Source organism: Oncorhynchus gorbuscha, linkage group LG18 (assembly GCF_021184085.1).
Source record: "Oncorhynchus gorbuscha isolate QuinsamMale2020 ecotype Even-year linkage group LG18, OgorEven_v1.0, whole genome shotgun sequence".
Classification (NCBI taxonomy): Eukaryota; Metazoa; Chordata; class Actinopteri; order Salmoniformes; family Salmonidae; genus Oncorhynchus; species Oncorhynchus gorbuscha.
The window spans coordinates 72228435-72250528 of record NC_060190.1 but is presented as its reverse complement, the minus strand read 5'-3'; the positions used below and the strand labels follow the sequence as shown (position 1 = coordinate 72250528).

Genomic DNA, 22094 nt, shown 5'->3' with positions numbered 1-22094 from the left:
AATGCTAAATTGTAATTATTTTCGCCTCGAGGGCCTATTTATTGCCGATCTTCCTACTCTTCTACATTTGCACACACTGTACATCGATTTTTCTATTTTTCTTATTATTGACTGTGCGTTTGTTTATATGTAACTCTGTTGTTTTTGTCGCACTGCTTTGCTTTATCTTGACCAGGTCGCAGTTGTGAACTTCTTCTCACATGGTGTACCCGGTTCAATAAAGGTGAAATTATTGTTATAACCATGTTTTGAGGCTATACAGTGTTTTGTTTGCATTTACAAAGTTTACAAACACGCTTCTCTTTTGCATTCTCATGGAGTGTGTTGGAACTAAGCAACTACAGATAGACTTAAAGGGGTATTCAGAAGTTTGAACACATTTTCATTTGGCCTATGGGATTTATTTATTTTATCAGCATGAATTAGATTGAGCAACAAAAGACCCATTTGTATTCTATAGGCTGGGATCTGCACTATGCAGCTGTTATTCCATAGGCTGGGATCTGCACTATACAGCTGTTATTCTATAGGCTGGGATCTGCACTATGCAGCTGTTATTCCATAGGCTGGGATCCGCACTATGCAGCTGTTATTCCATAGGCTGGGATCTGCACTATGCAGCTGTTATTCTATAGGCTGGGATCTGCACTATGCAGCTGTTATTCTATAGGCTGGGATCCGCACTATGCAGCTGTTATTCTATAGGCTGGGATCTGCACTATGCAGCTGTTATTCCATAGGCTGGGATCCGCACTATACAGCTGTTATTCTATAGGCTGGGGTCTGCACTATGCAGCTGTTATTCTATAGGCTGGGATCCGCACTATGCAGCTGTTATTCTATAGGCTGGGATCTGCACTATGCAGCTGTTATTCCATAGGCTGGGATCCGCACTATACAGCTGTTATTCTATAGGCTGGGATCTGCACTATGCAGCTGTTATTCCATAGGCTGGGATCCACACTATGCAGCTGTTATTCCATAGGCTGGGATCCGCACTATACAGCTGTTATTCTATAGGCTGGGATCCGCACTATGCAGCTGTTATTCCATAGGCTGGGATCCACACTATGCAGCTGTTATTCCATAGGCTGGGATCCACACTATGCAGCTGTTATTCCATAGGCTGGGATCCACACTATGCAGCTGTTGGAAGAACGCATTTTTCACTGGCTGTCCACTGGTTTGAAAAACAATGATTGATGAGCAGCTTAAACTTCTTGAAATCAACCATTTTTGGGTTCAAATGTAGATTTGTGAACAGCCGTCCACAACAACCACAATTCATAAAGCGTAAATAACTAAACGAGAGAACAACAGTGTGATTCGCATCAATACGCTATGTAGATATCACTTTATAATGGTTATCCGTATCGCCGTAGACGACACCACTGCTGTCATCCTTTCCTCCAAGCGTTTATTCAAGTTGTATAATCTTTGGATGCCGACAGCAGTCTCACCATTGGAAGACAGAGCTTGGACTGTAGCCTGTCAAAGCCTATTGCTGCTCTTTTCCCATGATCCATCAAACACATTTGGTGTGTCATCATAGTGGTCTCTGACATCACAGTGGTCTCTGACATCACAGTGGTCTCTGACATCACAGTGGTCTCTGACATCACAGTGGTCTCTGACATCACTCAGGGGGAACAAAACTTGCGCCTTTTTTCAATGCTGATTTGAATGTCATTGAGAAAACAAGTGTCAAATATATATATATTTTGCAAACCTCCTTTCTGAATTGAAAAGTAATCCTCTAATCATCTAGTTTTTCAAAAGTATCTGTAATCTGATTACAATATTTTTGCTGGTAATGGATTGCAGTTATCGTTTGTAATCCCTTACATGTAATAGATTACATGTAATCTGTTACTCCCCAACCCTGCTTTTTGGGAACTAGAGGCCTCTATAATTCTCTATGAGTTAAGAAGGACAGTTATTGGCAGACTTCCTCTATTTATTCAGTAACTAAGTGTGGTTGTCCTAGTTCTGCACAGTCAAACTCAAACAAAGGCCCTCTCTAGAGTCTAGAGAATGTCTCTGCTCTCTATCATGTGTCCAATTTAATAACAACGTTTAACAGAACAAAAGGTACAGTGTCCAGAGAGTGTCCCAAAATAGGAATGACCACAGTTTTGATCTCAACGTAATGATGATGATATGTTAGTTTACTTTCTCATTCAAGCAAAAAAATAATAAACAAGTGTCAATTTACAGGTAACGTTTTAGTCATTACAGACGAATAAAATCCAGACAGAAAATGACAACTAAACACTGTGAAGGCAGTAGTGTAGGTTCTACCTGACATGGGGTCCCTTGGCCAGACGAATCAGATAGCAGGAAGCCCCAGTCATTCCCAGTACCAAGAAGAAGAACTGAGGGATGAGCTGAGAAGGAGGGAGAGGAAGGAAGCCACATTGGTGTTAAAGCCATAACGTACGTGTTTATTATTGAGCTGCATGTCACACATATATCCACTACCGTTCAAAATGTGGCAATTTCTCACGTGGAAAAACCTTCATTTCTGAGAACAAGAATAGACTGACGAGTTTCAAAAGAAAGATCTTTGTTTCCGGCCATTTTGAGCCTGTAATCGAACCCACAAATGCTGATGCTCCAGATACTCAACTAGTCTAAGGAAGGCCAGTTTTTATTGCTTCTTTAATCAGAACAACAGTTTTCAGTCGTGCTACCGTAATTACAAAAGGGTTTTCTAATGATTGATTGGCCTTTAAAATGATAAGCCTTGGATTAGCTAACACAACGTTCCATTGGAACACAGGACTGATGGCTAACACAAGGTGCCATTGGAACACAGGACTGATAGCTAACACAACGTTCCATTGGAACACAGGACTGATAGCTAACACAAGGTGCCATTGGAACACAGGACTGATAGCTAACACAACGTTCCATTGGAACACAGGACTGATAGCTAACACAAGGTGCCATTGGAACACAGGACTGATAGCTAACACAAGGTGCCATTGGAACACAGGACTGATAGCTAACACAACGTTCCATTGGAACACAGGACTGATAGCTAACACAACGTTCCATTGGAACACAGGACTGATAGCTAACACAAGGTGCCATTGGAACACAGGACTGATAGCTAACACAAGGTGCCATTGGAACACAGGACTGATAGCTAACACAAGGTGCCATTGGAACACAGGACTGATAGCTAACACAAGGTGCCATTGGAACACAGGACTGATAGCTAACACAAGGTGCCATTGGAACACAGGACTGATAGCTAACACAAGGTGCCATTGGAACACAGGACTGATAGCTAACACAAGGTTCCATTGGAACACAGGACTGATAGCTAACACAAGGTGCCATTGGAACACAGGACTGATAGCTAACACAACGTTCCATTGGAACACAGGACTGATAGCTAACACAAGGTGCCATTGGAACACAGGACTGATAGCTAACACAAGGTGCCATTGGAACACAGGACTGATAGCTAACACAAGGTGCCATTGGAACACAGGACTGATAGCTAACACAAGGTGCCATTGGAACACAGGACTGATAGCTAACACAAGGTGCCATTGGAACACAGGACTGATAGCTAACACAAGGTGCCATTGGAACACAGGACTGATAGCTAACACAAGGTTCCATTGGAACACAGGACTGATAGCTAACACAAGGTGCCATTGGAACACAGGACTGATAGCTAACACAAGGTTCCATTGGAACACAGGACTGATAGCTAACACAAGGTTCCATTGGAACACAGGACTGATAGCTAACACAAGGTGCCATTGGAACACAGGACTGATAGCTAACACAAGGTTCCATTGGAACACAGGACTGATAGCTAACACAACGTTCCATTGGAACACAGGACTGATAGCTAACACAACGTTCCATTGGAACACAGGACTGATAGCTAACACAAGGTGCCATTGGAACACAGGACTGATAGCTAACACAAGGTTCCATTGGAACACAGGACTGATAGCTAACACAACGTTCCATTGGAACACAGGACTGATAGCTAACACAACGTTCCATTGGAACACAGGACTGATAGCTAACACAAGGTGCCATTGGAACACAGGACTGATAGCTAACACAACGTTCCATTGGAACACAGGACTGATAGCTAACACAAGGTGCCATTGGAACACAGGACTGATAGCTAACACAAGGTGCCATTGGAACACAGGACTGATAGCTAACACAACGTTCCATTGGAACACAGGACTGATAGCTAACACAAGGTGCCATTGGAACACAGGACTGATAGCTAACACAAGGTGCCATTGGAACACAGGACTGATAGCTAACACAAGGTGCCATTGGAACACAGGACTGATAGCTAACACAAGGTGCCATTGGAACACAGGACTGATAGCTAACACAAGGTGCCATTGGAACACAGGACTGATAGCTAACACAAGGTGCCATTGGAACACAGGACTGATAGCTAACACAACGTTCCATTGGAACACAGGACTGATAGCTAACACAACGTTCCATTGGAACACAGGACTGATAGCTAACACAAGGTGCCATTGGAACACAGGACTGATAGCTAACACAAGGTGCCATTGGAACACAGGACTGATAGCTAACACAAGGTGCCATTGGAACACAGGACTGATAGCTAACACAAGGTGCCATTGGAACACAGGACTGATATCTAACACAAGGTGCCATTGGAACACAGGACTGATAGCTAACACAAGGTGCCATTGGAACACAGGACTGATAGCTAACACAACGTTCCATTGGAACACAGGACTGATAGCTAACACAAGGTGCCATTGGAACACAGGACTGATAGCTAACACAAGGTGCCATTGGAACACAGGACTGATAGCTAACACAAGGTGCCATTGGAACACAGGACTGATAGCTAACACAAGGTGCCATTGGAACACAGGACTGATAGCTAACACAAGGTGCCATTGGAACACAGGACTGATAGCTAACACAAGGTTCCATTGGAACACAGGACTGATAGCTAACACAAGGTGCCATTGGAACACAGGACTGATAGCTAACACAACGTTCCATTGGAACACAGGACTGATAGCTAACACAAGGTGCCATTGGAACACAGGACTGATAGCTAACACAAGGTGCCATTGGAACACAGGACTGATAGCTAACACAAGGTGCCATTGGAACACAGGACTGATAGCTAACACAAGGTGCCATTGGAACACAGGACTGATAGCTAACACAAGGTGCCATTGGAACACAGGACTGATAGCTAACACAAGGTGCCATTGGAACACAGGACTGATAGCTAACACAAGGTTCCATTGGAACACAGGACTGATAGCTAACACAAGGTGCCATTGGAACACAGGACTGATAGCTAACACAAGGTTCCATTGGAACACAGGACTGATAGCTAACACAAGGTTCCATTGGAACACAGGACTGATAGCTAACACAAGGTGCCATTGGAACACAGGACTGATAGCTAACACAAGGTTCCATTGGAACACAGGACTGATAGCTAACACAACGTTCCATTGGAACACAGGACTGATAGCTAACACAACGTTCCATTGGAACACAGGACTGATAGCTAACACAAGGTGCCATTGGAACACAGGACTGATAGCTAACACAAGGTTCCATTGGAACACAGGACTGATAGCTAACACAACGTTCCATTGGAACACAGGACTGATAGCTAACACAACGTTCCATTGGAACACAGGACTGATAGCTAACACAAGGTGCCATTGGAACACAGGACTGATAGCTAACACAACGTTCCATTGGAACACAGGACTGATAGCTAACACAAGGTGCCATTGGAACACAGGACTGATAGCTAACACAAGGTGCCATTGGAACACAGGACTGATAGCTAACACAACGTTCCATTGGAACACAGGACTGATAGCTAACACAAGGTGCCATTGGAACACAGGACTGATAGCTAACACAAGGTGCCATTGGAACACAGGACTGATAGCTAACACAAGGTGCCATTGGAACACAGGACTGATAGCTAACACAAGGTGCCATTGGAACACAGGACTGATAGCTAACACAAGGTGCCATTGGAACACAGGACTGATAGCTAACACAAGGTGCCATTGGAACACAGGACTGATAGCTAACACAACGTTCCATTGGAACACAGGACTGATAGCTAACACAACGTTCCATTGGAACACAGGACTGATAGCTAACACAAGGTGCCATTGGAACACAGGACTGATAGCTAACACAAGGTGCCATTGGAACACAGGACTGATAGCTAACACAAGGTGCCATTGGAACACAGGACTGATAGCTAACACAAGGTGCCATTGGAACACAGGACTGATATCTAACACAAGGTGCCATTGGAACACAGGACTGATAGCTAACACAAGGTGCCATTGGAACACAGGACTGATAGCTAACACAAGGTTCCATTGGAACACAGGACTGATAGCTAACACAAGGTGCCATTGGAACACAGGACTGATAGCTAACACAAGGTTCCATTGGAACACAGGACTGATAGCTAACACAAGGTTCCATTGGAACACAGGACTGATAGCTAACACAAGGTGCCATTGGAACACAGGACTGATAGCTAACACAAGGTTCCATTGGAACACAGGACTGATAGCTAACACAACGTTCCATTGGAACACAGGACTGATAGCTAACACAACGTTCCATTGGAACACAGGACTGATAGCTAACACAAGGTGCCATTGGAACACAGGACTGATAGCTAACACAAGGTTCCATTGGAACACAGGACTGATAGCTAACACAAGGTTCCATTGGAACACAGGACTGATAGCTAACACAACGTTCCATTGGAACACAGGACTGATAGCTAACACAACGTTCCATTGGAACACAGGACTGATAGCTAACACAAGGTGCCATTGGAACACAGGACTGATAGCTAACACAACGTTCCATTGGAACACAGGACTGATAGCTAACACAAGGTGCCATTGGAACACAGGACTGATAGCTAACACAAGGTGCCATTGGAACACAGGACTGATGGTTGCTGATAATGGGCCTCTGTACGCCTATGTAGATTTTCCATTAAAACAATCTGCCGTTTCCAGCTACAATCGTCATTTACAACATTAACAATGTCTATACTCCATTTCTTATCAATTTGATGTTATTTAATGGACAAAAAATGTGCTTTTCTTTCAAAAACAAGGACATTTATAAATGACCCCAAACGTTTGAAACGTAATGTGTGTGTGTATATATATATATATGTATGTGTGTGTGTGTGTGTGTGTGTGTGTGTGTGTGTGTGTGTGTGTGTGTGTGTGTGTGTATATATATATATATATATATTTTTTTTTTTGTGGCGGAAATATGGTATACACACAAACACACACTTTCTGTGGTTGTTATTCCTCTCCAGTCTCTGTCCTCCTCCATATGAATGAGTCAGATGGCCGTGTGAGGAGCTGAGGCTGTCAGCCTGGGTTGAGCCGGCAAGGACACTGGCATGGTAAGAGAGAAATTGATCCCTCACTAGCTCGCTCACTGCATGGTTCCCTGTGCTGTGCCAACCTCTTTCTCGCACCCACACACACAGTTTCTCTCCGCTCTCTGCCTGGCTGCTTGTCAGTCTGAGTGACAGAATAAGACCCTGCAGACTTCCAGGACAGCAGGGTGACGACGTTAAGAATAGATTGGATGTTGAAACATCAATTTAAACCATTAAAGCAGGTGTGTGAGGGAGGGAGGGAGGGAGGGAGGGAGGGAGAGTATGATCTAGTTATTTTAATTAGATGTCCAGATTTTGTATTTCTTCCCTCTGCTGTCAAATCATAACATGACAGGCTACAGGTGGCAGAACCAAGTGTAGGATGTTCCCCAATGCTGGAAGGGAGTGAAAAGGGTTTGGGAACCCCTTCCCTACAGTATCACCCACCCATTAAGTAATCAATTGGATGATCCATGAACGTGTGGCCCTATTTAGACATGATTTTAGGCCTCTGGGTTTTTCCATTCCATTTGCTGTTATCTATGTATCAGCTTCCATTAGCTAGACTATGTTGTGAGTTGTGTTTTTCTGTGAATAAATGAATTGTCAATAGGCTTCAAAACAAATAAATTGATCATGATAGCCTAATAATATAAATGGATCATGATAGCCTAATATTAAACTGGTGAATGCATTGCTTTCTCAGGTAGGTAAGTGGCAATATCAGGTGACTATTCAGTCAACAATTTTGTGGCTCCCGAGTGGCACAGCGGTATAAGGCATTACATCTCGGTGCAAGAGGCGTCACTACAGTTCCTGGTTTGAATCCAGGTTGAATCACATCCGGCCGTGATTGGGGAGTCCCATAGGGCGGCACAAAATTGGCTGAGCGTCGTCCGAGTTTGGCCGGAGTAGGGGAGGGTTTGGCCGGGTTAGGGAGGGTTTGGCCGGGTTAGGGAGGGTTTGGCCGGGTTAGGGGAGGGTTTGGCCGGGTTAGGGAGGGTTTGGCCGGGTTAGGGGAGGGTTTGGCCGGAGTAGGGGAGGGTTTGGCCGGAGTAGGGGAGGGTTTGGCCGGAGTAGGGGAGGGTTTGGCCGGAGTAGGGGAGGGTTTGGCCGGGGGGAGGGTAGGGGGAGGGTTTGGCCGGGGTAGGGAGGTAGGGGAGGGTTTGGCCGGGGTAGGGGAGGGTTTGGCCGGGTTAGGGGAGGGTTTGGCCGGGTTAGGGAGGGTTTGGCCGGGTTAGGGGAGGGTTTGGCCGGGTTAGGGGAGGGTTTGGCCGGGTTAGGGAGGGTTTGGCCGGGTTAGGGAGGGTTTGGCCGGAGTAGGGGAGGGTTTGGCCGGAGTAGGGGAGGGTTTGGCCGGGTTAGGGGAGGGTTTGGCCGGGTTAGGGGAGGGTTTGGCCGGGTTAGGGGAGGGTTTGGCCGGGTTAGGGAGGGTTTGGCCGGGTTAGGGGAGGGTTTGGCCGGAGTAGGGGAGGGTTTGGCCGGAGTAGGGGGGTTTGGCCGGAGTAGACTGACTTGTTTGGCCGGAGTAGGCTGACTTGTTTGGCCGGTAGGCTAGGGGAGGGGGTTGGCCGGAATAGGGAAGGTTTGGCCGGAGTAGGCTGACTTGTTTGGCCGGAGTAGGCTGACTTGTTTGGCCGGAGTAGGCTGACTTGTTTGGCCGGAGTAGGCTGACTTGTTTGGCCGGAGTAGGCTGACTTGTTTGGCCGGAGTAGGCTGACTTGTTTGGCCGGAGTAGGGAGGGGTTGGCCGGAGTAGGGGAGGGTTTGGCCGGAGTAGGCTGACTTGTTTGGCCGGAGTAGGCTGACTTGTTTGGCCGGAGTAGGCTGACTTGTTTGGCCGGAGTAGGCTGACTTTTTGGCCGGAGTAGGCTGACTTGTTTGGCCGGAGTAGGCTGACTTGTTTGGCCGGAGTAGGCTGACTTGTTTGGCCGGAGTAGGCTGACTTGTTTGGCCGGAGTAGGCTGACTTGTTTGGCCGGAGTAGGCTGACTTGTTTGGCCGGAGTAGGCTGACTTGTTTGGCCGGAGTAGGCTGACTTGTTTGGCCGGAGTAGGCTGACTTGTTTGGCCGGAGTAGGCTGACTTGTTTGGCCGGAGTAGGCTGACTTGTTTGGCCGGAGTAGGGGAGGGTTTGGCCGGAGTAGGGGAGGGTTTGGCCGGAGTAGGGGAGGGTTTGGCCGGAGTAGGGGAGGGTTTGGCCGGAGTAGGGGAGGGTTTGGCCGGAGTAGGGGAGGGTTTGGCCGGAGTAGGCTGACTTGTTTGGCCGGAGTAGGGGAGGGTTTGGCCGGAGTAGGGGAGGGTTTGGCCGGAGTAGGGGAGGGTTTGGCCGGAGTAGGGGAGGGTTTGGCCGGAGTAGGCTGACTTGTTTGGCCGGAGTAGGGGAGGGTTTGGCCGGAGTAGGCTGACTTGCCTAGTTAAATAAAGGTTCAATTATTATTGTATTTTTTTAAACATTGCTGAGGTAAATCTGACTCTAAGCCCTTTTGATAGACTAGAGGACTAGTTGACCAGAACGTGTGCACTATTTAAATGTAATCCGGCCTCTGACAGTGTTTCAGTATATTAAGTCTAGGCGGGCAAGTTTTCTGGGCGGAAGACAGACACTTTCTTAGAAAGAAAGGTTCCATCGGAGAACCCTTTGGGTTTCCATCTAGAACCCTCAGTGGAAAGGGTTCTACACAGAACCTAAAAACATTCTAGCTGGAACCAAAAAGGGTTCTTCAAAGGGTTTTCTTACGGGGACAACCAAAGAACCCTTTTAGGTTCTAGATTGCACCTTTTTTTTGTGCAGACCGATAGGGGAATAGTAGTGGGTTTGTGGCCCTGTTTGAATACTCCAGGAATGCATCCTTCCTTTCTACCTTCCTTGAAGTAATCGTAGATCTGAATGGGCTAGTATGGTGAAAGTTAAAGGATTCACCTATCTATAGATCTGTACCTCCAGGCAGTGACGTATCCAGGGGAGTGGCCCACGGCCCATCCTGAAATCTGATTGGCCACCCCACTGCCCCCCCCTGAGCCCCACCTCACATCCATTATGGTTATAAATGGCCTGGCCCCTCTAAACTGGGTCTGAGCCCCACCTCACATCCATTATGGTTATAAATGGCCTGGCCCCTCTAAACTGGGTCTGAGCCCCACCTCACACCCATTATGGTTATAAATGGCCTGGCCCCTCTAAACTGGGTCTGAGCCCCACCTCACATCCATTATGGTTATAAATGGCCTGGCCCCTCTAAACTGGGTCTGAGCCCCACCTCACATCCATTATGGTTATAAATGGCCTGGCCCCTCTAAACTGGGTCTGAGCCCCACCTCGCATCCATTATGGTTATAAATGGCCTGGCCCCTCTAAACTGGGTCTGAGCCCCATCTCGCATCGATTATGGTTATAAATGGCCTGGCCCCTCTAAACTGGGTCTGAGCCCCACCTCGCATCCATTATGGTTATAAATGGCCTGGACCCTCTAAACTGGGTCTGAGCCCCATCTCGCATCGATTATGGTTATAAATGGCCTGGCCCCTCTAAACTGGGTCTGAGCCCCACCTCGCATCCATTATGGTTATAAATGGCCTGGCCCCTCTAAACTGGGTCTGAGCCCCACCTCGCACCCGCAATATGGTTATAAATGGCCTGGCCCCTCTAAACTGGGTCTGAGCCCCACCTCACATCGATTATGGTTATAAATGGCCTGGCCCCTCTAAACTGGGTCTGAGCCCCACCTCGCATCCATTATGGTTATAAATGGCCTGGCCCCTCTAAACTGGGTCTGAGCCCCACCTCGCATCCATTATGGTTATAAATGGCCTGGCCCCTCTAAACTAGGTCTGAGCCCCACCTCGCATCCATTATGGTTATAAATGGCCTGGCCCCTCTAAACTGGGTCTGAGCCCCACCTCGCATCCATTATGGTTATAAATGGCCTGGCCCCTCTAAACTAGGTCTGAGCCCCACCTTGGCCATCCATTATGGTTATAAATGGCCTGGCCCCTCTAAACTGGGTCTGAGCCCCACCTCGCATCCATTATGGTTATAAATGGCCTGGCCCCTCTAAACTGGGTCTGCGCCCCATCTCGCATCGATTATGGTTATAAAGGCCTGGCCCCTCTAAACTGGGTCTGAGCCCCACCTCGCATCCATTATGGTTATAAATGGCCTGGCCCCTCTAAACTGGGTCTGAGCCCCACCTCACATCCATTATGGTTATAAATGGCCTGGCCCCTCTAAACTGGGTCTGAGCCCCACCTCGCATCCATTATGGTTATAAATGGCCTGGCCCCTCTAAACTGGGTCTGAGCCCCACCTCCTATCCATTATGGTTATAAATGGCCTGGCCCCTCTAAACTGGGTCTGAGCCCCACCTCGCATCCATTATGGTTATAAATGGCCTGGCCCCTCTAAACTGGGTCTGAGCCCCATCTCGCATCGATTATGGTTATAAAGGCCTGGCCCCTCTAAACTGGGTCTGAGCCCCACCTCGCATCCATTATGGTTATAAATGGCCTGGCCCCTCTAAACTGGGTCTGAGCCCCACCTCGCACCCGCAATATGGTTATAAATGGCCTGGCCCCTCTAAACTGGGTCTGAGCCCCACCTCACATCGATTATGGTTATAAATGGCCTGGCCCCTCTAAACTGGGTCTGAGCCCCACCTTGGCCACCGAATTCAAAATGTTCTGGACATGCCTCCAGGAACAAGGAAGGATTCATTTCCAAGCTTTTCAAACAGTGCCAGGGAACTGTCTGCTCTTTCTCTCTCTCTCTCTCTCTCTGTCTCTCTGTCTGCTCGCTCGCTCTCTCTCTCTCTGTCTCTCCCTCTAAACTCTCTCTGTCTCTCCCTCTCTCCCTCTCTCTCTCTCTCTCTGTCTCTCCCTGGCTCTCTCTGTCGCTCTCTCTCTCTCTGTCGGTCTGAGCTCCTCTCTCTCTGTCGCTCGATTATGGTTATAAAGTCGCTCTGGCTCTCTCTCTCTCTCTCTGAGCCCCACTCTCTCATCCATTATGGTTATAAATGGCCTGGCCTCTCTCTCTCTCTCTCTCTCTCTCTCTCTCTCCCTCTGCAATATGGTTCTCTCATCGCTCTCTCTCCTCTCACCTCGCTCTCTCTCTCTGCTCTCACCTCGCTCTCTCTCTCTTCTCTCTCTCCCTCTCTCTCGCTCTCTGTCGCTCTCTCTCTCTGTCGCTCTCGCTCTTCTCTCTCCTCCTCCCTCTCTCTCTCTGTCTCTCGCTCTCTCTCTCTCTCTCTGTCTCTCGCTCTCTCTGTCTCTCGCTCTCTCTGTCTCTCGCTCTCTCTGTCTCTCGCTCTCTCTGTCTCTCGCTCTCGCTCTCTCGCTCTCTCTCTCTGTCTCTCTCTCTCTCTCTCTCTCTCTCTTGCTCTCGCTCTCGCTCTCTCTGTCTCTGTCTGTCGCTCCTCTCTCTCTCTCTCTCTCTCTCTCTCTCTCTCTCTCTCTCTCTCTCTCTCTCTCTCTCTCTCTCTCTGTCGCTCTCTCTGTCGCTCTCTCTGTCGCTCTCTCTGTCGCTCTCTCTGTCGCTCTCTCTCTCTCTGTCGCTCTCTCTCTCTCTCTCTCTCTGTCGCTCTCTCTCTCTCTCTCTGTCGCTCTCTCTCTCTCTCTCTCTCTCTCTCTCTCTCTCTCTCTCTCCTCTCTCTGTCGCTCTCTCTCTCCTCTCTCTGTCGCTCTCTCTCTCCTCTCTCTGTCGCTCTCTCTCTCCTCTCTCTGTCGCTCTCTCTCTCTCTGTCGCTCTCTCTCTCTCTCTGTCGCTCTCTCTCTCTCTCTGTCGCTCTCTCTCTTTCTCTCTGTCGCTATCTCTCTCTCTCTGTCGCTATCTCTCTCTCTCTGTCGCTATCTCTCTCTCTCTGTCGCTCTCTCTCTCTCTGTCGCTCTCTCTCTCTCTGTCGCTCTCTCTCTCCTCCCTCTCTCTCTCTGTCTCTCTCTCTGTCTCTCTCTCTGTCTCGCTCTCTCTCTGTCTCTCTGTCTCGCTCTCTCTCTCTCTGTCTCGCTCTCTCTCTCTCTGTCTCGCTCTCTCTCTCTCTGTCTCGCTCTCTCTCTCTCTGTCTCTCTCTCTCTCTCTCTGTCTCTCTCTGTCTCTCTCTGTCGCTCTCTCTCTCTCTCTCTGTCGCTCTCTCTCGCTCTCGCTCTCTATCGCTCTCTCTCTGTCTCTCTGTCTCTCTCTCTCTCTCTCTCTCTCTCTCTCTCTCTCTCTCTCTCTCTCTTTGACCAACAGGCAACTAGAGACCGAGCGTGCTTATTCTGTGGGCTTGGTTCTATATTGTTGTTGCACTTATCCATGTGTTGGTAGACTGCCAAGTCAAACCCGTCAATCTAAGAATTTGGGTCACCGGCAGCTCTGTAGTGACACTAAAAATAAAGCGCCATCGTTGGGGCTTTTCAGCTTTTGGTGAATATATGTAATGACCCTTTTAATTTGAAGTAGTTTGTTTTATCTTTGTATACAAACAAACTATAAGCTACAAGTATTTAATAATATGTTATGAAGGGTATTAAAACCAATCAGGTGACACTTTGGTATGTGCAAACCCATTCCTAGGCTGCAAATGCATAAAGCTCAGTCATTGGGTATTAATGGACTAATCTACCTCACATAATGAGGGTCAGCAGGGGTGGAAATAGTACTAAAATATAGGTAATAGTGGAGAAAAACATCTACTCAAGTAAAAGCCAAAAGTAGTTAATTTTAAAAGTACTCAGAGTAAAAGTAATTTAGTTACATATTTTCCCTGCGTTACATTTCAAATGGAAGATAGGAAATGTATGTAAAGTAGGAACTAAGTGCATTTATTTGATGAGTTGTAACAATGCACATCTGCATGTAAAAAAATAAAAACATTATTTAAATTTAAAAAAAATATTAAAAGCAATTTAAATGTATTGATGAATAAAAATGCAATACAAAATTATGAGCATAAACGATTAAGTTGCCAGACTTCAAACCCTCATTTCACTATTACTTGTCCATGGGACCGGCTGACACTCATTCACCCATTCACACTCACTCCCTCTTTCCCTCCCTCACTCAGCCTCTCACTCACAAAGTCCCTTTTTCACTCACTGAAACATCCTACTCCAGTAGAAGTACTGTTACTCTAATGACACATACTCTAAGTAGACAAAAAATACAGTAACAGAAGTCCTTATAGTTACTTTGAGAGATTCTGCCCTATGTTGACATTCTCCATGATTATGAAACCATGAGCGATATCTGGATTACTTTGTTCCCTTTTCCAATATTTATGGACTGTGATTTCAGACAAGTTCAACTGGATTTCAGCCTTGTTTCATGGTATTTATATTTAATGAAAGAGCAGTATAATGCACAATACAAGGGTAATGCTACCACAGAGCCTTCTTTGTTTGTTCTTCTTATAAACACGGGGCTCACAGGGAAAACACGTAGTCAAGAACCCGAACGTTGAAACCAGGGATGGACATGGAACCGACCAATATAAATTCCTCTAATTCAAAGCATCAGGTCAAAATGATTTCCCTGACTGGGGGGTATCGAGTCCCCCCCCCCATTTCCACCCCTGATTTGTAAATGTGTCACAGATTGAACCAGATTCAAATCAACTTACCCCTGGATGTTTCTTAGCATGCGTAATCACTGTCCTAATCGGCATGTTTATCCCAGATCCTACAACACCTACACACACAAATAAACAAAAGTCCAACAAAATGTAAATACAAAACTAATTATATTTTCTACAAAGTCTCTAATGCTTTTGTGTCCATGTGAAAGCAGCTCCCTGTGTAGATATATGTACAGCAGAGTTGTGTTTGAACCAGTCTGTTTCTGTCTGCAGCTATGGAGAGAGAGAGAACAAGGACCTTTTGTAAGTCCTCCCTGCTCCGTAGAGCCAGAAGGGGGTCAGAGGAACGGGCAGGGAGGGGAGGGGTGAGTGAGGACAAAGGGAGGGTAGGACGGGTGAGGGAGGGGAGGGGTGAGTGAGGACAAAGCTAGGGTAGGACGGGTGAGGCAGGGAGGGGAGGGGTGAGTGAGGACAAAGCTAGGGTAGGACGGGTGAGGCAGGGAGGGGAGGGATGAGTGAGGACAAAGCTAGGGTAGGACTGGTGAGGCAGGGAGGGGAGGGGTGAGTGAGGACAAAGCTAGGGTAGGACGGGTGAGGCAGGGAGGGGAGGGGTGAGTGAGGACAAAGGGAGGGTAGGACGGGTGAGGCAGGGAGGGGAGGGGTGAGTGAGGACAAAGCTAGGGTAGGACGGGTGAGGCAGGGAGGGGAGGGGTGAGTGAGGACAAAGGGAGGGTAGGACGGGTGAGGCAGGGAGGGGAGGGGTGAGTGAGGACAAAGCTAGGGTAGGACGGGTGAGGCAGGGAGGGGAGGGGTGAGTGAGGACAAAGCTAGGGTAGGACGGGTGAGGGAGGGGGGGGGTGAGTGAGGACAAAGGGAGGGTAGGACAGGTGAGGCAGGGAGGGGTGAGTGAGGACAAAGGGAGGGTAGGACAGGTGAGGCAGGGAGGGGAGGGGTGAGTGAGGACAAAGCTAGGGTAGGACGGGTGAGGCAGGGAGGGGAGGGGTGAGTGAGGACAAAGGGAGGGTAGGACGGGTGAGGCAGGGAGGGGAGGGGTGAGTGAGGACAAAGCTAGGGTAGGACGGGTGAGGCAGGGAGGGGAGGGGTGAGTGAGGACAAAGGGAGGGGAGGGGTGAGTGAGGACAAAGCTAGGGTAGGATGGGTGAGGCAGGGATGTGGTGTGAGGGTAAGACGGGGTGTGAGGGTAAGACGGGGAAGGGAGGGGGAGGGGTGGGTGAGGGTAAGACGGGGGAGGGAGGGGTGGGTGAGGGTAAGACGGGGGGAGGGAGGGGTGGGTGAGGGTAAGACGGGGGAGGGAGGGGGAGGGGTGGTTGAGGGTAAGTCGGGGGAGGGAGGAGGAGGTTAGATAAATCCCTATAATCACATCGGCTCTGGAAGGGGCCAACCAGACCTGGGTTCAAAAAGTATTTAAAAATCATTCAAATACTTTGAGCTTTGACTTGCCTGGCGTGCCAGATGGGTGGGGTTTACATTTTAATTGGTTTTCTATTGGTTCCGTTGCAATAGGCAAGCTGAGTCAAGCACAGCTAAAGTATTTCAAATTATTTCAAGTACTATTTGAATCCAGGCCAGAGGCTAACACAGGCCACTCGCTGCACGATTTCATCCAAGCTGTTCTTTTATAGGGTTGTGGAGTTCATATTAACTTTTAGGTCACAGTGTACCTAGTGCTAATGCAGACACGGAAAACAAAACCAATACACACTCATCTTGTGTGGTATTTGTTGAATCTATGGCATGTCTATTATTCTATTCTTGGTTGGGACATAAGCTGGGAGAGAGGGTGACATTCATTGTACTTTTACAAGATGGGTAGCAAATCATATTCTAGAAAGTGTTGTACTGGGAATATAAGTAAGTACGTAAGCCTAGTCAGAGCCAGAACTGCCCAGGAGCCGATCTCCTGTTTTTGTTTTGTTGCATTGGGCAGCTTGATGTACTGTAGAAATACACACCCTTACCTCAAATCCATCTCTTTTAATGCTGAGTGAGAGAGGCATCGGGTCTATTTTTTTGAGTATTTGGTATGTCTCGACCAGGGATCGAACCCCCAACTTTCCAATCTCAGGACAGACACTGACTTGGTAATGAGAATATACACAGTGAATATGTGATGCGGCCTGATGATGTAATATTAGGCCGTACACAGTAAGCAGGGTCTGATGTTAACATCCAAACAGGAAAAGGTGTGTGCGTGTGCATCACCTGTGGTACGGCTCACAGTACTTGTCAGATGGAAAGGTAGATAATTGTGTAGTTTTGTCGAGCTTTGCATTTTGGAAAGTTAATTACTTTACTGGTGTTAAGGAACTTAAAGGTCTGCAATCGCTGCATTTCTGGCCAATCAATGGCTATTATCATCCCTGGGCACTAAGGGCATACCTCGGGAGAAATAGAATCTGTCCAGACAGCCCGACCCAACTGGACAGAGAGACACAGTGACACGGTGCTATAAAATAAAATAGAATCTGTCCAGACAGCCCGACCCAACTGGACAGAGAGAGACACAGTGCTATAAAATAAAACAGAATCTGTCCAGACAGCCCGACCCAACTGGACAGAGAGAGACACAGTGACACAGTGCTATAAAATAAAACAGAATCTGTCCAGACAGCCCGACCCAACTGGACAGAGAGACACAGTGACACAGTGCTATAAAATAAAACAGAATCTGTCCAGACAGCCCGACCCAACTGGACAGAGAGAGACAGTGCTATAAAATAAAACAGAATCTGTCCAGACAGCCCGACCCAACTGGACAGAGAGAGACACAGTGCTATAAAATAAAACAGAATCTGTCCAGACAGCCCGACCCAACTGGACAGAGAGACACAGTGCTATAAAACAGAATCTGTCCAGACAGCCCGACCCAACTGGACAGAGAGAGACAGTGACACGGTGCTATGATACAGAAATAATGAGACACAGGTTGAGTCCCAAATGACGACACAACTATTCACTACATAGTGCACTACTTTTAACCAGCGACCTATGGGCCCTGGTCAAAAGTAGTGCACTATCTAGGGAAGAAGGTGCCGTTTGGGATGTAGCCACCGTTTTGTTATGATGACCATGCCAAGCTCAAAAGGGGTTAGGTCACTTGTTTTGCCCACTCTAGCGTTCAATCAAGCAGTAACTGAATGCCTCGATGCCTGTCTGCCTGCTTTACATAGCAAGCCACAGCCAAGTGACTCACTGTCTGTAGGAGCAAACCATTTCTGTGAACGGGGTGTTGTACCTAATAAACTGGCCACCGAGTATATTATGTAACACAGGTAAATCATGTTTTTGATTGAACTTGACTTTGAATGTCCTCTACGTTCCTCTGTTACTATATGTCAATATCTACTGTCCACACTAACATATCATTTAGAATGGATGGCCAAAAAAACATTATAGAATGAGTCATTCTAGAAACTAGCTAGTAGCAAGTGTGGATTCTAGAACACAGCTGATTCATTCTGATTCTGATGTGCCCTGCCCAGAAAAATCTGTGAGTTTACATAAAGAAGAATTTCACAGGTGAGGAGGAAATTGCCGTTTTGTACCTCATCATGACAACGGTAATTATCACTGTCTTTCAACACGCAGCATTGAATCAAGGATAGAGAGAGATTGATGGGGAAGGAGAGGTGCTCAGCAAAAGACTATGGGAAAATTAGATTCATTAAGTCAATAGTTAAAAAGTCAATACGTTTGGCTGCTCTTTACATCAGTTGGTCATCAGACATCGTTCTCCTAAAATCAAATCAAACTTTATTTGTCACATGTGCCGATATACAACAAGTGTAGACTTTACCATGAAATGCTTACTTACAAGCCCTTAATAAATCTTCTCTGGGATAGGGTCTAGTTTCCTAAATTTCTGCCTGACTGACATGCCCAAAGTACTCGGGGCCAGAAGCCAGGATATGCATATAATTGATAGCATTGGATAGAAAACACTTTGACGTTTCTAAAACTATTAAAATAATGCCTGAGACTATAACAGAATTGATGTGTCAGGTGAAAACCCAACCATAATGTTGTTTTTTTTAGCTCCCAGGCTCTTCTAATGGAAACCTATTGTTCCTATGTAAATCCGTCTCCCAGAATGCAATTCCTATGGCTTCCAATAGATGTCAAGTCTTTATTCAAGGTTTCAGGCTTGTTTTTTGAGGGAGGGGGAGGGGTGAGGTTTGGTGAGAAGAGCACCGGAACAACATCAGTCTTTCGGGCGCGCGAGGGAGAGCGCACGCTCTTACTAATACTTCCTTTCCTATTGAACATACTACTTTCTGTAAGAAATATAATAGTTTATTGACATTTTAGAGAACCTGAGGATTAAATAGAAACATTGTTTGACTTGTTTGGATGAAGTTTAGTGGAAGCTTTTTGGATTCCTTTGTCTGCATGTTGAACGAATGGATTACTGAAATCGGTGGCGCCAACTAAACAGACATTTTGGAATATAAAGAAGGATTTTATCCAACAAAATGACCAATAATCTTGTAGCGGGGACCCTTGGGATTGCAAACAAATCACAAATCGCTATTTGGGATTTTTTGAAGCCTGTGCTGGTTGAAAAATATGTTGTGGGGCGCTGTCCTCAGATAATCGCATGGTATGCTTTCGCCGTAAAGCCTATTGTAAATTAACAAGACATGGTGTGATCATAAGAACATACAGGAACTCAAGTCCTTTTGTTCACCTCACCTAGAATTCCTTACAATCAAATGCAGACCGCATTATCTACCAAGATAATTATCTTCGATCATAATCACAGTCATGTATATCCCACCCCAATCAGACACATTGACGGCCCTGAAAGAACTTAATTTGACTTTATGTAAATATCCTAAGGCTGCATTTATTGTAGCTGGGGATTTTAACAAGGCTAATCTGAAAACAAGGCTCCCTAAATATTATCAGCATATCAAATGCGCGACCCGGGCTGGCAAAATCCTGGATCAACTTCTGTGATATATAAAGCCCTCCCCCGCCCTTCTTTCGGAAAATCTGACCACGACTCTTTTTAGTTGCTCCCAGCATATAGACAGAAACTAAAACAGGAACTGCCTGTGCTCAGGTCTGTTCAACGCTGGTCCGAACAATCGGATTCCACGCTTCAAGATTGCTTTGATCACTTGGACTGGGATATGTTCTGCATAGCGTCAGACAATAACATTGATGAATTCGCTGATTCGGTGAGCGAGTTTATTAGCAAGTGCATCGGTGATGTTGGACCCACAGCGTCTATTAAAACATTCCCCAACCATAAACCATGGATTGATGGCATCATTCGCGCAAAACTGAAAGCGCAAACCACTGCTTTTAATCAGGGAAAGGTGACCGGAAACATGACCAAATACAGTGTAGCTATTCCCTCCGCAAGGCAATCAAACAAGCTAAGCGTCAGTATAGAGACAAAGTAGAGTCGCAATTCAACGTCTCAGACACGAGATGTATGTGGCAGGGTCTACAGTCAATCACAGGCTACAAAAGGAAAGCCAGCCCCTTCGCGGACCACCATGTCTTGCTCCCAGACAAACTAAACAACTTCTTTGCTCTCTTTGAGGACAACACAGTGCCACTGACATGGCCCACTACCAAAACCTGTGGGCTCCCCTTCACTGCAGCCAATGTGAGTAAAACATTTAAACGTGTTAACCCTTGAAAGGCTGCCGGCCCAGACGACATCCCCAGCTGCGTCCTCAGAGCCCCTATCCTGTCCTCAGAATCCTTATCCCAGTCTGCTGTTCCCACATTCTTCAAGAGGGCCACCATTGTTCCTGTTCCCAAGAAAGCGAAGGTAACTGAGCTAAATGACGAGCACTCACATCCGTCATCATGAAGTGTCTTGAGAGACAAGTCAAGGACCATATCACCTCCACCCTACCTGACACCCTAGACCCACTCCAATTTGTTTACCGCCACAATAGGTCCACAGATGACGCAATCACAATCACACTGCACACTGCCCTAACCCATCTGGACAAGAGAAATACCTGTAAGAATGCTGTTCATCGACTACAGCTCAGCATTTAACACCATAGTACCCTCCAAACTCGTCATTTAGCTCGAGACCCTGGGTTTCAACCCCACCCTGTGCAACTGGGTACTGGACTTCTTGACGAGCCGCCCCCAGGTGGTGAGGGTAGGTAACAACATCTCCACCCCGCTGATCCTCAACACTGGGGCCCCACAAGGGTGCGTTCTCAGCCCTCTCCTGTACTCCCTGTTCCATGACTGTGTGGCCATGCCCGCCTCAAACTCAATCATCAAGTTTGCAGACGACACTACAGTGGTAGGCTTGATTACCAACAAGGATGAGATGGCCTACAGGGAGGAAGTGAGGATCCTCGGAATGTGGTGTCAGGAAAATAACCTCACACTCAACGTCAACAAAACAAAGGAGACGATCGTGGACTTCAGGAAACAGCCCCCTATCAGAGGGAGCAGCCCCCTATCCACATTGACGGAACAGTAGTGGAGAAGGTGGAAAGTTTTAAGTTCCTCGGCGTACACATCACGGACAAAATGAATTGGTTCACCCACACAGACAGCGTGATGAAAAAGGCGCAGCAGTGCCTCTTCAACCTCAGGAGGCTGAAGAAATTCAGCTTGTCACCAAAAACACTCACAAACTTTTACAGATGCAGAATCGAGAGCATCTTGTCGGGCTGTATCACCGCCTGGTACGGCAACTGCTCCGCCCACAACCGTAAGGCTCTCCAGTGGGTAGTGAGGTCTGCACAACGCATCACCGGGTGCAAACTACCTGCCCTCCAGGACACCTACACCACCCGATGTCACAGGAAGGCCATTAAGATCACCAAGAACAAAAATAATCCGAGCCACTTTCTGTTCACCCCGCTATCATCCAGAAGGCGAGGTCAGTACAGGTGCATCAAAACTGGGACCAAGAGACTGAAAAACAGCTTCTATCTCAAGGCCATCACACTGTTAAACAGTCACCACTAACATTGAGTGGCTGCTGCCAACATACTGACTCAACTCCAGCCACTTTAATAATGAAAAATGTATCACTAGCCAGTTTAAACAATGCCACTTTATATAATGTTTACATACCCAACATTACT

The 22094-nt window shown here is 47.1% G+C and overlaps 1 protein-coding gene across 1 annotated transcript in view; it reads right to left on the bottom strand.

The window, feature by feature from the left end:
* Positions 1-15286, bottom strand: part of LOC124002938 (cytochrome c oxidase subunit NDUFA4-like) — a 29043-nt gene extending 13757 nt beyond the window's left edge. Inside the window, exons 1-2 of the mRNA XM_046310790.1 lie at positions 15040-15286; positions 2302-2387 (exon numbers count right to left, since the gene is read on the bottom strand). Coding sequence (XP_046166746.1) covers positions 2302-2387; positions 15040-15084 — 131 coding nt within the window. The 5' untranslated portion in view covers positions 15085-15286. The remainder of the gene's footprint in view (positions 1-2301; positions 2388-15039) is intronic.
* Between the last annotated feature and the right edge of the window lie 6808 nt (positions 15287-22094).